Source organism: Spermophilus citellus (assembly GCF_964194105.1).
Source record: "Spermophilus citellus genome assembly, chromosome: 7".
NCBI lineage: Eukaryota > Metazoa > Chordata > Mammalia > Rodentia > Sciuridae > Spermophilus > Spermophilus citellus.
The window spans coordinates 33,893,369-33,908,586 of record NC_138188.1 but is presented as its reverse complement, the minus strand read 5'-3'; the positions used below and the strand labels follow the sequence as shown (position 1 = coordinate 33,908,586).

At 43.4% G+C, this 15,218-nt stretch overlaps 1 protein-coding gene across 2 annotated transcripts in view; it reads right to left on the bottom strand.

Moving 5' to 3' along the window:
• Positions 1-1,737, bottom strand: part of PCCB (propionyl-CoA carboxylase subunit beta) — a 57,380-nt gene extending 55,643 nt beyond the window's left edge. For both annotated transcript variants that reach the window (XM_081302786.1, XM_081302787.1), the window contains exon 1: positions 1,531-1,737. In XM_081302786.1, coding sequence (XP_081158912.1) covers positions 1,531-1,713 — 183 coding nt within the window. In that variant the 5' untranslated portion in view covers positions 1,714-1,737. The remainder of the gene's footprint in view (positions 1-1,530) is intronic.
• Positions 1,738-15,218: the final 13,481 nt, after the last annotated feature.

The window sequence follows — 15,218 nt, the reverse complement described above, 5'->3', positions numbered from 1 at the left end:
CCCCTCCCTCCTGTCCTAGGCTTCCACCCCAAGGGCACACAACTTCCTGGTTCTCCTCCTGCCTCCAAGATGGGCTTTTCTTTTTCCTCTTACTACCCTACATTGGGAACCCTGCTTAGGGACACCACAGTGTGTGTGTGTGTGTGTGTGTGTGTGTGTGTGTGTGTTGGGGTGGAGGTTGCTGAGTAAAATGGAAATGGGGCAGAGTGCTAAAGAGCTCATGTGAGAAGTTAAATAAAATAAAATGCTTCTTAGAGTTGAGGTTGAAGTCATTACTCTACCAAGGGCCTCCACTGCTTGGTCTCCCAAAATCTCAACTGAAGCCAAATATCCTGATCCACCATACTTCTCCCACCAAAAAAAAAAAAATCTCAAACTGGCTATTTTTCCCACTTAGGAAAAAAGAAGCCAAAGCCAGTAAGGGTGTATTAAAACAAACAGCCAATCCTTTACACTATTGTGTAAAGCCGAAGTCTGGGGGGATAACAATTTGGCAATATATACATATACAGAATTTTTTAAATACTCATACCCTTTGACCTACTAATTCCATTTCTAGGAAATCTACCCTATGGAAATAATCCAAAAATAGTTTAACTGCGGGTGGAAGCCTGCCTCCTGACTAAATAAATCAGTTTGGCAAGAGGAAAACAGCTCTGGAAGCTGCATCTTAACCAACAGCAGGACCTGCCTGGGAAGGGGTAGAGAAATGTTCCAGGAAGAAATTGTGCAATAGGGCCGACAGAAAGAGGGTTCAGGAACACTGACAGGCCTCTCCAGAGGTTGGACTAAACAGCAGCCTTTCTTCGGCTAAATGACCCACACAACTGATCTCTCGAAGGTCGACTGTGATTCTCCCCTCAAAACCTGGGCGGAGGATGACAATGCCTAAGCTCTCAGTCCCAGAGTAGCCTGCACATCCCCAGAAAAGCTGCCTGCTCCCTACCCATGCTGTGACCCTCAAGATGCTGACCTGGTCTTCTGTGCCACAAGTTCCCCAAGCGCGCAAACACTCCACGCCAGCCTATTGTGACCAAGTTACTTCCCTTCCCACACGCCTCGATTTTCCCGTTTTTACTATAAAGAATGAACCTGCCACCACTCTTTCACGGGGCACCAGAAGAATAAGCAGATCTTTTTAATTGACTGTCGTCGCTTCCCAATGTCTACATTAACAATAAGATGGGGGGAGGCAGGATTATTACCATCTTCTATTTAAGGTAAATTGATTACTGCAGACTAACTTTTGCCCAAAAACTTTATAGTTAAGTGGTGAACTGGTTGGAGCCCATCCAAGTCGGTCTAAAATTCCAAGGAGATGGCAGCGTGTGACAAAGCCCACCGAGGATCATTCTGGTTTTACCCGCCGCCTGGCGAAAAAAAGCCAGGTTCTCCAGGTAAACGTTCTCGCCGCGCCCCTCCCAGCACGACGCGGATTGGCTGGGAGGCCTCGGGCGCTGCGAGTCGAGCGCGCTGTGATAGGTCGCCCGCAAAGGGGCGGAACTCGCTCAGCCAGCTGTCTGGACTCACTCGCTTATGCTGCGCATCGATGCGATGCTGGCCTCCTCCCAGCAGCGCGGCGCGGCGCTTGTTTTCAATACGCTCGTTAACGGAGACCGGCTGGCTGCAGAGGCTGCGGATCGCAGTGCGCAGACCACTAGCTATAACGCTGAGCCTTGCTCCGGCCGCCGCCACCCTCATTGCCGCCGCCATATTTGCTCTGCCGTAGAGCCTCCGAGCGGCGCACTTGAGTACGCATGTGCAAAAGGCAGGGACACAGCGGAGTTTGCGCCTGCGCAGCGTCAGTAGGACGTCGGGAGCCTGGAGGGTGGACTCCTGCGCGCCCTTGAGAATAAGGGCTGCCAGTTGGAGCCCCAGGCTCCTACAGGGTTATGCAGACCACAGATATAGGACAGGCCCTCCGGTCTTGTATCCGCTTGGCTACGCAGAGGAGGGAATTAATTCTTGCTTTTCTTAAGCCATGTAGACCCCTAGCTTTGTCGTCCTACTTCCTCCAGAAAATGAATAGATGGTAAGCTTTAACCAGCATTTATTGAACCCTGTGCCGTGGGTTATCTTTTGCACTTTCCATGCACTAGTTTGTACTAGTGCACAAATTCACAGAAGAGGCTAAATGAAGCACAGAGAGGTAGAGTGATATGGCCTAGAGCCAAGACTGAAGTTGTGGTAGAATCAGGATTCAGACTCAGAAACATTGCCCAGTATTGACCCCAGAACCCTTAGCTTATAATGAGTGGGTCTCTAAGAGGACCCTGGTTTTTAGCGGGAGAGATAGATATTGGTGATACTCGTTCAAAAATGGTGAGGTAAGCCTCGCGCGGTGGCACACGCCTGTTATCACACGGCTTGGGAGGCTGAGGCAGGAGGATTGCTAGTTCAAACCCATCTTCAGCATTTTAGCGAGACCCTGTCTCTAAATAAAATATAAAAAAGGGCTGGGAATGTGGCTCAGTGGTTAAGTGACCCCTTGGTTCAATGCGTAGTACTAAAAAATACATTTAAATTTTTTAAAAGATAAGGTAAACTTTTATTCAGGAGCATTGTGGTCCATGAAAGGACGACTGCAATGGGATTTTGCAGTGGCAATAGATTAGGCTCAACTCCAAATATAACAAAGAAAAGGGAGGATTTATAGCCGAGGAGCAGGGTGGAGGGTCAATGGATGGAAAATTACTAAGAGGAACATCAGGGATAGGGGAGAATCTGGCTGAACTTATCATTCTTGCTGAAGGCAAGCTAGGGTTGCTTACACATCCCCTGGGGGATGGTGAAGTATGCACAACCTGATCAGATACTAAGGTCAGAGGATTCTAGTTGAACTCACCTAACAGGATTCTTGTTAAAACTGGACTCTATAGGGAAGGACATGGGAGCCCAAGGTCAGCTTTATTCAAAAGAGCTCAGTAAAGCCTGACCAAAGTTTGGTCAAGGAAAAGAATCTTCTCCACACAACAGCTTCAGCACCACCTGGGAGCAAGTTGGAAATGCAAACTCTCAAATGCTCAGACTTCATTGCAGACATAATGAAACATATTGGGGTTGGGGCCAGTGATCTGTTTTAACTGATGACCCTTAGTTAATTTTGATGCTTGCTAGAATTTAAGAACCACTGCTCTAGGGATTTGAAACTGAACTGTGGAGAGTTTGTCCATCTCTTTCCCCAGCTAACAGGCAAGTCTTTGAGGCAAAGTACAAGGTGCATATTTCTCATTCTTAACCACAAAAACTGCTAATGTTGATCATTAACCCTTCCAAGATCCAGCTCACAGCGAGGGCCTTCATAAAGTCCAAATTCTGGCCTAAGACTTTTTAACATTAATGGAGTTTAGTTAAGCATTTTTGAGCACCTCTGTGCCAAGAACTGAATATCACTAATTGTGTTTCCAGAAGTAAGAATTGTGCTCTTAGATACACATGGAGGTAAAGGTCAAAGGCCTGAAGTCTTCTGGCTAGACAAAGCCCACCTACATCTGTCTGGCTCCACAGTGGTACTTTTGGTCCTTCATTGTGTCCCTGCTTTAAGGATCACACCAACCTAGAGAGGGAGGACAAAAATTGACCATGAGACAATGGGAGAATTTTAGCAATACTGAGTGTGTAAAGGAAAAGAATCTGAGAAGATAACTGCCTGCCAGGAACAAGAACAGTGTGAGCAAAAGGCTGGCATGTTCAGATTCATACTCATACAATTGGTTGTGTACTCAGCTTTTAGGGGAATGGGGGTAAATGAGACTGGAAAGGGACAATGAAATTAGATTGCGAAGAGTTTTGCCATCTCCTGAGTTGGGACTTGATTTGGACAAGGGACAGTGGGACCCCTTGTCCTACAGCCTTGTAGCTTCCAACTCTAAAGCTCATCCTGTGTCAAGACTGGTTAGCTCTTCCCAACAAGAGGGAAGGGACTGCCCCCACCTGTGGACCCTGTACTTGGAACAAGGTTAAACACATAGGAGGCCTTCACAATACATTTGTGAAGTTAAATTGAGCTAACAAATAAGCAAGTGCACATGGATCTGGAGGTTTTACCTACTCCTGTACCTGCTTTCAGGCTCTAATTAGGTGTTATCCCCTCCAGCCAGTCTGTCCTGATCCCCACTCTGCCTGGGTAGGGTAAGCTTTGGTCCCTTAGGGAAGCAAGGGATTTTTTTTTTAACTTAAACCAGTTCTTAGCAGAAAGCTCAACACAGAAGGGTTCACTGAACCTAACTGCTCTGTCTAACTAGTCCTTTCTCTCTCCCCTTCTTCTTTCTCCTTATATTAGTCTGTTTTTCATTACTATAATGAAATGCTTAGGGTGGGTACTTTATAAAGAAAAGAGGTTTATTTTGGCTCACAGTTTTGAAGGCCAGAAGACAAAACAGCTTATTAAGAACCCACAAGGTTGCATCACATCATGGCAAGAGCATATTTAATCTCTATGTGGTCTCTCTCCCTCTCCTTAGAAAGCCACTAGAATTCAATCATGGGGCTCCACACCACAGGAGCCACTTCCAGAGGCCCAACCTCTAAACCATAATTAAGTTTCTCTCCTCTTAATACTATTGATACATAACTAGGGGATTAAACTCCTGTGTGAGTTTGGAGGGCACAAATCATATTCAAACCACAGACCCTCTTCCCCTTCTTCTTCCTCGCTGCTCTAGTGGCCTACGGTGGGCATTCCATAATTTTATAGACCTGCATGTCCCAACCTGGGACTGGTTGGGAAGGCTAAGGGAAGGGTTGAACTATCCAGGAATTACCCTTTTGACTTGATCTGGGTTGTGTTCCTGTCCTTAGTCCTCCTCTGTTTTGAGTTATTTCTCCACTGTAAGACAGAAGTATCACCATGATCTGTATTTAGTTTCTTTCTTTGTAAGACAATAGAGCTAAAAATGGAGTCAGAATACCTGGCTGCAAATTTTGTTCCTACTCTGAATTCCTAGGTAACAGGGTAATTGACTTCTGAGCCTCAAGGCCCTGTGTAAACATGAAGAGTTTCCATGAAGGATAGTCTTTGAAACCCCTGTGTTCTGACCTCTCACCCACGACTTAATGATAAGAGACCAGTCATTCAAGCCAGACCATCCTGAGTTCCAGTTCTTTCAATGACCACTGTGTGTTCTTGAACAATTTGGCCTCAGTTACCTCTTCTATAAAATGGGAATAACAGTTCTACTTCATAGAGTTTTAAGGTTTAAGTGTGAAAATATCCATAAAACTCCTAACATAATGCCTGGCAAATGTGAAGTGCTTGTTAAATGTTACTCAATAGATTAACAGTGGTTTTTTAAGTAGTTTTATCCATCTGAAATTCTTATGAATACTCTTCAGAGTGGAAGGAGGGTGATACAATTCATGGTATTTGTTTACATGGTTTTGTTTACCTCAAGGAGTGAGGGTGGACAGTGCAGTGAGATGTCGACATTTTCTGGTCACTTCAGCCTCATTAGTGACTGCTTTCAGCAAGAATGAGTATGATGGAAAGAAGGAGCAAACGGAACAAGTCTCACATATTTAGTCTAGGGCTTCAGAAGGACAGCTGCCAAGAGGGGAACTAAGCATGCAAGAAATCAATTAGGGGAACCACTTATGAGAGGAAACGTGGCACAGCAGAGAGCTGGGAGAGCCATCCAGTTGCAATGCAAGCCTGACTTCCAGTGGAGAAGAGGGAAGGAAAGTGGGTGGGACCTTCTTAGACTCCTGTGCAGTTTTAAGTTCAGCAAAGCCTTTGGGGAGTCCTAGGGCCAAAGCATTTCTGCTCCTCTTGGGTTGGGAGCCACCAGAAGAAGGTGTGGCCTCACTGCAAATTCACAGTAAATTCCAGGACAGCAGCTGGGGCTGTTGGTCAGTTCTGCTCCATGCAATCCGGGGTGTCTTCTCACCAAGTTTTGAGTGATTACGAGGAAAGGGAATGAGAAAGAGGAAATTTTGGAGAGCAGTTGCCATCCACATGGAGAGAAAATTTTTAAGATTTTTGTTGTGCATTAGTAATGAATGCCCTTCTTGGCTTGATGGTTTTTCTTTTTTTTTAATTAAAAACAAAATGAAGTGTTTTAAATTCACATTTTTCTTGCTGACCTGTGTTTCCTTGACTGCTGAAATTGGGCTACAAGAGCTCTGACTTAAATTCCAGTTAAGGTTGGGGATGTGGCTCAGGTGGTGGCATGCTTGCCTGGCATTCGTGAGGCACTGGGTTCGATCCTCAGCACCACATAAAAATAAAATAAAGATATTGTGTCCACCTAAAAAAAAACTTATATATATATATATATATATACATATATATATATATATATATATATATATATATATATATATATATGAAATAAATTCCAGTTAAAACTTACTAAGATCTGAAACCTGACTATGTACATTTTCTAAGTCATCTTAAGAAATCATCTTTTCTGACTTGGGCTCTGTGGGAAATGTGCAGAGCTTGCCTGTCCCTTTTCTCAGAATCACTTCTAGACCATTCTCGCGCTCTAGCTCAGCTGCTTTTCTCTAAGTTTCTGCCATCAATTGTACCCGCCCATCAGCATTCCCCTGCCAGCCACACAACTCCCTCCTCCTGTGATTTCCACTTTAGGCTCACTTCCCCTTCCATGCCTTGCACCTCCAAGCTCAGAGATGCGGTTGGCTTTCATGATGCTATCCTCCGGCTCCCTGGCCTCAGAATTCCTCAGCCTTCTCTAGAAAAAGAGCTTCAACTTTGCTGCACTTCAGCCACACACAGGGCCTTGTAGTCACAAAGAATTGCTCCTCTTCCATGAGCTGGAACCTGCTGGTTTCCCTTCATCATCTCTTTTTCTGCTAGCTTTCCATACCTTTCTTTCACGCTGAATCTGGCCCATCTCCTCAACATAACCTTTTAATTCCCTCGGTATAATATTTAAACTCCAGCCTTCTGGCTTCTGTTTCCTTAATTTTCCATCTAGATCGCCATGCCCAGGCACAACCCTCTGATTCTTCTCATCATTGGCTCCAATTACTGGCAGATGTCACAAAAATCATAGTAGGTGTTTTAGTTTCCTACTACTGCAAAAAATCACTACCGAACTGATGATAAAATGATATAAAATTTTCTCAATAGTTTTAGAAACTAGGAGTCCAAAATCAAAGTATCCGCAGAGCCATGCTTTTTCCAAAGGCTCTAGGGGAGAGTCTTTTTTTGCCTCTTCTAGCTCCAGGTAGCTCTGTTGTTTCTTGTTTCGTGGCAAATTAACACCAGTCTCCACTCCCATCTTTCATGTGACTTTCTTCCCTGTGTCTTTGCATCTGTGATTTCCCTCTTCTTTTTCTTATCAGGTGCCAGTCATTGAATTTAGGGTTTATTCTAAATCCAGGATGATCTGACCTTATCTAGATATCTTTAAGTTAATTATATCTGCAAAGACCCTATTTCAAATAAGGTCACATTCACAGGTACCTGGACTTAAGACTTGGACATAGTGAGCCTGTCACTACAGATTCTTGCTATTCCCTGCTGCTCTTGCCAACCCCATTTTTTTGTGTCCAGATCCTATGCATCCAGTTCCCAGGTGTAAGCTTCTTCTCTTCCTTTAAATTCCCATCTGCTTTTTGTTCCTCTTTTATAGCTTTAATCAAGTTCTACTTCCTAACAGTACTACCCATGTAAGAGAGCTTTACACTTCTTCTGGTTGCCTGGGTTGCACAAGGAGCTACCCAAGTGTCGGGGTAGCATCCAAACTTCACTTTGGAATCTTTGATCTGGTTAGAGTCATTTATGTTGCTTAAGCTGCCACTGAACACACTGACCTGGCGCCTCCCCACAAAGGTCCAGGACTCTCCTTCTCTAACCAGTTCCTTGTCTTCCTTCCCTTAGCTTCTCCTGTGCCCAGGCCTCTGTTCAGCAACCTACCCAGTTTCCAACTGCTGCCTCCCAGCTGCCCAGCTTGGTCAGCTCTGTGAAGCCCAATTCTGCTCTGTACACATAAGTCCTTTGAGCTACTGGTTGTCTCTTTATTCTCTTCACCAGATTCAGTCCTTTGTGTGAGGCTTTCTCCTGCCTTCCCTCCAAGCACACTAGATATCCTTAAATTTCTCCAAGAACATGCCTTTCACCTTCTGGCTTTTCTTAATGGCTTTATTTTCCTTCTTGATACCTAACATACCTTCCATTCCACAAAATTCTGTATTTTCCTCTTGTGTTCCTATCATTTGTCCCTACCTCTATGACACTACCTACTCAACATATTATAGTAAAATTACTTCTTTAGGTTTATGTAGATGGCCTCCTCCCTCCCATTCACAGTTTGCTCCAGTTCTGTTTGGATTTACACCTGGTCATGGTGTTGGGGCGGATGTTTTCAGAACTATGATATACTAGGTACACCTAGCTGGAATGGTGGATGATAGGAAAAAGGATGTGGAGTCAGAGAGCCCTTGACTCACAAAAATAGTTCCATCCAGGCTTTCCTTCTTTATTTTTTCTTTTTTGGTACTGGTGTATCATTGATGGAACTCAGAGTTGCACATGTGCTAGGCAAGTTCTTTATTGCTCAGCTATATCCCCAGCCCTTTTTATAAATTTGTTTTAAGACAGGAGCTCACTAAATTTCCCAGGCTGGCCTGGAACTTGGGATCCTCCTGCCTCAGTCTCCTGGGTAGCTGGGATTACAGGTGTGTACACAGCACCCCGCCATCTTTGCCTTCTGAATGTACTGATTGTACCACCCTTCAGGATACCCTTTGAAATTTCAACCAAAGCAGACTTAAGTGATTCTTTTCATTTCTGGATACTGATACTGAGTAGCATTTTAGCTAAAATGCAGCCATGATAGCAAGAAATACTCTTTCTTTTTCCTCCTCCTTCCTATCCCTTTTCTAGTCACCTAGAAATTTCTAAGACAGCAGTTATGATATTTGATGAAGTAATGTTTCTTTTTCTCTTATGATTCCTGATGCATTGATGAATTATGCTGTTCTAAAGCAATTAAGGTTAATATCTAGAAATGGGAAAAAATAGCTATTCATATATGACTCCCCATGGAATTATAAGCTTATTCAGAGTAAGGATACTGTCATTTTTATTTCTATGTTTCCAGTACCCAGTTATTCCTGACACATGGAAGTTATATTCAGTCACTGAGTGAATGGCCCCTCTAGAAAGTTGTAATTATCCGAGCCACAGCTCCGTCACTAGTGGCAGATACTTTCTCCTGAAGAATGGGAAACCTTTATAGTTTCCCGAGGTGATATGAACATTTGAGATATACTTCCTGAGAAACATCAAAAGTAATAATTACTTTTCAATGGGTTATAGTTGGTCCCCCATCCAACTCCTAAGTGTGACCCTGAGCAAATGGACAAAAGAAGAAAGGTTGGGAAGAATCATCTCTGTCTGCAGTGCAATCCAAGGAAAGTTAACAAGAGAGCCAAGTAAAGTGATGACACTACTGTCCCTTCTACTACCACACATGGTTTGTTGTGTTAGAAAGAAAGATAGCAGGGGCGGAAAAGGGTGTCTCGCCTGTTGATGCCAGTGACTCAGGAGGCTGAGGCAGGAGGACTGCAAGAGACCAGCCTGGGCAATTCAGTGAGACTCTGTCCCAAAATAAAAAATAAAAAGAGGGCTGGGGATGTAGAGTGAAGTAGAGTGCCCCATGGGTTCAACCCCCATTACAGACAGAGAGAGAAAGAGAGAAAGGGGGGGGAAGGGAGATGGGAAAGAAAAAGTGAAAAGAAAAACACATTCTATTTGAAGGCTTAGAAAACAGCTGCAAAAACAGAACTTCCCTTATAATCCCTTTTACATGTAGGAAAGGATTAAGTAAATATTGATGCATTCCTCATGTCCAGAGTCAAACAGTCAGAGGCTAAAATAAGCCCTAGAAAGAAACACTACAAAAACTGAGTTAGTGAAGGGTTTCTAGTACAACATGCTTGGGTGCCACAAAAAAAAAAAAAAAAAAAAAAAAACTAAATTCCAAATTCAAATGACACTCATAAGCAGTATGACAGGGAAAAATCAGATAATCTCTTTGAGCTGTGGTTTTCCCATTTGTAAAATGGCAGTAATAATACTGACCCCATAGAATAGTGAAAAGGATTAAATTAAATCAAATAAGATATGTGAAGTTCTGAATGTGCACCAGGTGTTTAATAAATGATAGTCTAATTGACTGTAGCTTCAGAGAGGAGTGTCCAGTGCAGATAGGAAGGACAGTATAGATAGGAACTGATTCTGGGTGCCCAAAGAAGATCAATTATTGGAAGGAAGGAATTGTCAAAAAGGCTGGTGAAAAGTAAAAAATCAACATAATCTAAAAGCAGGAAACACAGCTAAGACCATGCCATGAGAGCAGTATGGTTAGGACATGGACATAGCTGGTGACAGACTCCTGGATTCTCAAGGCCATACCACCACAGTGAAAGATTTTATGTTGTTCGTATTTTGCATCATTCCTGTGCTTGTTGTCTGAGTGGAAACATCAGCGTGGTAGAAGCTGAGTCACAGCCTCACACCCTAGCAGGAAAAGGATCTAGACTATTTGGCATCAAGATCCAACAAATAAGAAATTCATTACAAATAGAAAGGAGTTACAATAAAGAATACCCAAGGAGAGAAAATCTTTACCACACACACACATCAGATAGAGCACTAAACTCCAGGATATATAAAGAACTCAGGTCAGGTGTGATGTCACACCCTTGTAATCCCAGCTGCTTGGAAGGCTGAGACAGGAGGATTGCAAGTTCAAAGCCAGCTTCAGCAAAGTGAGGCACTAAGCTACTCAGTGAGACCCTGTCTCTAAATAAATTCCAAAATAGGGCTGGGGATGTGGCTTAATGGTCAAGTACCCCTGAGTTCAACCCCTGGGAAAGAAAGAAAGGAAGAAAGGAAGGACTCAAAAAACTTAACACCAAAAAAATCAAATAACCCAATCAATAAATGGGCTAAGGAACTGAACAGACACTTCTTAGAAGAAGAAATACAATCCGTCAACAAATATATGAAAAAATGTTTATCATCTCTAGTAATTAGAGAAATGCAAATCAAAACTACCCTAAGATTTCATCTCACTCCAGTCAGAATGGCAATTATCAAGAACACAAGCAACAATAAGTGTTGGCGAGGATGTGAGGGAAAGGGTACACTCATATATTACTGGTGGGACTGCAATTGGTGCAACCACTCTGGAAAACAGTATGGAGAGTCCTTATAAAACTTGGGATGGAACCACCATTTGACACAGGTATCCCATTCCTTGGTTTATACCCAAAGGACTTAAAATCAGCATAGAACAGTGACGCAGCCACCTCAATGTTTATAGCAGCTCAATTCACAATAGCTAACCTATGGAACCAACCTAGATGCCCTTCAACAGATGAGTGGATAAAGAAACTGTGGTAGGGCTGGAGATGTGGCTCAAGTGGTAGCATGCTTGCCTGGCATGCGTGCAGCCCGGGTTCGATCCTCAACACCACCTACAAACAAAGATGTTGTGTCTGCCGAAAACTAAATAAATAATTAAATAAATTAAATGTTTAAAAAAAAAAGAAACTGTGGTATATATACACAATGGAATAGCCTTAAAGAATAATGAAATTATGGCATTTGCAGGTAAATGGATGGAGTTGGAGAATATCATGCTAAGCAAAATGAGTCAATCCCAAAAGACCAAAGGCTGAATGTTTTCTCTAATATGAGGATGCTGATACATAATGGTGGGGGTGGTTAGGGAAGGAACTGGGTATAACTTCGGAGGAACTCTGGATTGGGCAGAGGGAAGTGAAGGAAGGGGAGAGGGTGTGGGGGTGGGAAAGATGGTGGAATGAGACAGATATTATTACCCTATGTACATGTAACATGTGTGAACCTTGTGATTCTGCATCATATCAGAGAAATGAGAAGCTGTTCTCCATTTGTGTACAATGAGTTGAAATGCATTCTTCTGTCTTGTATAACTAATTAGAACAAACAAACAACAACAACAAAAAAAAGAGTACCCAAGAAAAGGACAAACAACTTCTGTATTATTTTTTAGAGGAATGCTAGCAACTGTACCAAACTCCCAAGTTTCAGTGACCTAAGGACAGAAGCTCATTGTTCATTCTCATAGCATTGTAGTGTGGGTAATTCTTCTACATGGTGGGCATGTAGTGGTGATTTTAGGGTCCTGGCTTCTTTCATCTTGTAGAGACCTCTACATTTAACTGTAAAATAGGGAAGGAGACAAGCAGAACGGATGTCCTGCTTATTAAAGACCCCATCTTCCAGCAACAACTCCATAAAACAGAAGGGATTTCACAAACTTTTGGTTGGCAGTTTCCTGAGCAAATATATATGGTAAAATACATGGGGAGTGGGACAGGATACTAAGGATTGAAGGACCCTGAGAGGAAGAAGACATGTTCTGAGAAGTAGGTTGAGAGTGTGGGAAAAATAGATGGTATACTAGGCAGTTAAGTAGGTGGAGTCCACCAATCCTGGGGCACAGGATTGTTTGAACAGCTTAATACCCCATAATTTCTTTCCTGTGGTGGTTGAACTGAGTTCCTTCTACATACAAGACCAGGTTGGCAAGAGTGATCTAATGGCAGCTATGTCCAAGAGCTATTGAAACTAACTGGGGAGATGTGTACATAGAAAGATAAGCTTTACTTTCTGGGTAGCAGGTGGGAAATGTCAAGGGTGGGGGCAGGGAGTGCTCTGTGAATTCAAAGTTGAATGTTATCAGTGATAGGTGGGGGCTATGGTAGGTGTTTAGTCCAGGTCTGCCAGGAAGGTAATGTTAAGACAGGAAGAAATTGTGGAAGAAATTGATTCGGGAAATCCCCATAAGGGAAATTGAGGAGGTTGTCAGGGAGGCTAAGAGAACTTTCATACTGTGAATGTTAAGTAAATCTGACCCTGAGTGAAGAAGAAAGGAAAGGTTCAAGGCAGGCTGGTTGGAAGCGTCTTAAATACAGAGTAGGCTAAGGAAAACTGAGCAGTCCATCAGGATGTCCTTCAGCAAAGTCACTCACAAGATGTCCCCTCTCCCATTTCCCAGCCACACTCAGTCATTGGGTGGGAGCAGCCTTCAAGAAGCATGGCTCCACAGTGAATCCAGTAATGGATCTCAGAGAGAGAAGGTGGGGCTCTTGGTCAGTTCTACTCCTCAAAGTTGGAGGGTGGAAAGGTGCATGATGCTTCTGGTCACTGCAGTCTCCCTTTGTACCACACAGATTCACCTCTTTCCACAGGTTTAGGGAGCTGCTACTCCACAGATTCTATGGGTCTTTCTCCTGAGGGGAAACTAAGAAGAGGGAGTTTAATGAAAGGAACTACAACCCGTCATTGCCATTGATCTCAGAGTGCACAAACTCTCCCTCCTTTATTATCCATCTCAAACCCCTTTGTCTTCCCTTTACCGAGGCAAAGTTCTCGGTGACTTCCCTAGTGAAGAGACCCAAACTTTCTTCTGGAAGGATCTGAGTCAGAAAGGTTACCATACCTTTCTCCAGCCAGAGTTAGTTCATATGTCCATTCCAATTACAGTGGGGCAAAAAGAGTACCAAGAAACACCTAAATGGACCGCCTGGCTCCCAAGTGTGTTCTTCCTTGTCTTCATTGTGTAAAAGCAGCCATTCTCCTGGTTGGGACTAATTACCCATGACAGGATGGTGAGTCCTTCTTTTGCCTACTGGTCCCTGGACACTAGGAGTTCAAAGTGCTCTTGTAGCAGCTGTAGTTTGTAGTTCAGTGGAATCCGTGCTATATCCTCTGGCAAGAGTGTGTTCTCTGTAGCAAGCAGGACCTCCAGCCATGAAGAGTTAAGAGTTGTGGGGGCAGTAAGAAAAAAACCCTCAGTAGGGCATTAGGTGTGATAGTCAATGGGGTCACTCCTCTTGCTATCCTTTACTTTCCAGACCCATGTATTCTTCCTGTCGAGTACAAAGCAACATATAAAGGCTTCTGATTTAACACACACACACTGTGTTCTAAAGGATGGCATTCCACGCATTCACAATGCTGCCTCTATAGTGGTACTTTAGTACCCTTGGAAGGCCATTCTGGACCTGCCTTGGCTGAACATTCAAATGTCTCTGGAACTCTGATACTCTTGACAATTAGGTCTTCAGTCTGCTACTCAGCTGTGTATGCCCTTTCTCTGCCAGAGATAAGAGTCTCTTTGTAATCTTCCCCAAATGCCCCTGTGGCTCTCTCACTTAACCAAAACCTACTTGTTATCTGCCCTCAGGCTCCCTGTTACCTCTTTGCAGAGCATTAGTACAACTGAGTAGGAACCACTCAACTTTACTGTCTTTGCAGAAATTATCCTTGCTTTTTTCAAGTGTCTGGATCATCACATTTGTCATAGCAATCCCCTTCACTGGGACATTCTCCAGTGAAATCTTTAGTAGTAGAGCTATCTCATCTTTGTCAGGATCTATGCTACACCTAGTGGCCAGGATGGCATTCTTTTTGCCTGCTGGGCAGTGGGGGAGCCAGTGCAAATTCCCATCTTACTATTTTCTTGGACCACTCCTAGTACCATCTGTTAGTCTAGACCCCTGAGATGTGAATGTAAGACAGGGTTAATGTGCAGGAAATGTATTAGAGAAATGCCTTTGAAATAAAACGGGGAGGCAAATAGGGGAGGATGAGAAAACCATCAGACTATGATGCAGTCCTGAACCACAGTGAAGGAAGGAAGATTGGATGAAAGCATGTTATACCGCGTTGCAGTCTAAGGAAAGTCTGGGAAGGCCATTTGAATTTCTCAAGCCAAAGTCACCTATGAGAGCAATCTGGCATCTCCAAGAAATGGGTGTCTCAGTATCTCTGCCATGCTTAGTCATTAGCTGGGAGTGTAGGAAGCAGAACTTTTGTGCAATTTCAGGGGGCAGTAGCTGGATTGCTCAGTCAATAATGCTTTCTGCAATTAGAGACCTAAGAATTGCATCCTTGTGGCCACCACAGCAACCTTCATGGAGGAGGCACAAAGGAAAGGAAATAGGGACAGCACCTAGAAAACTGGTAGGATATAGATAAGTGCTGATGGCCAGAAAATACATATTGATAACATACAGGTAGACTATGATGTGTGTTCTAAATAAAATAAATAGGGTGACAGACCTAAAGTACACCTTATCTAAGAGGCATATTTTAGAGGTATAAGTGGGGAAAGGAACATAAAGATAGAATTGTTTTAAAACTTGAATGCCAGGGCATGAAATTTAGACTCTGTCCTCTAGGGATAGGGAAG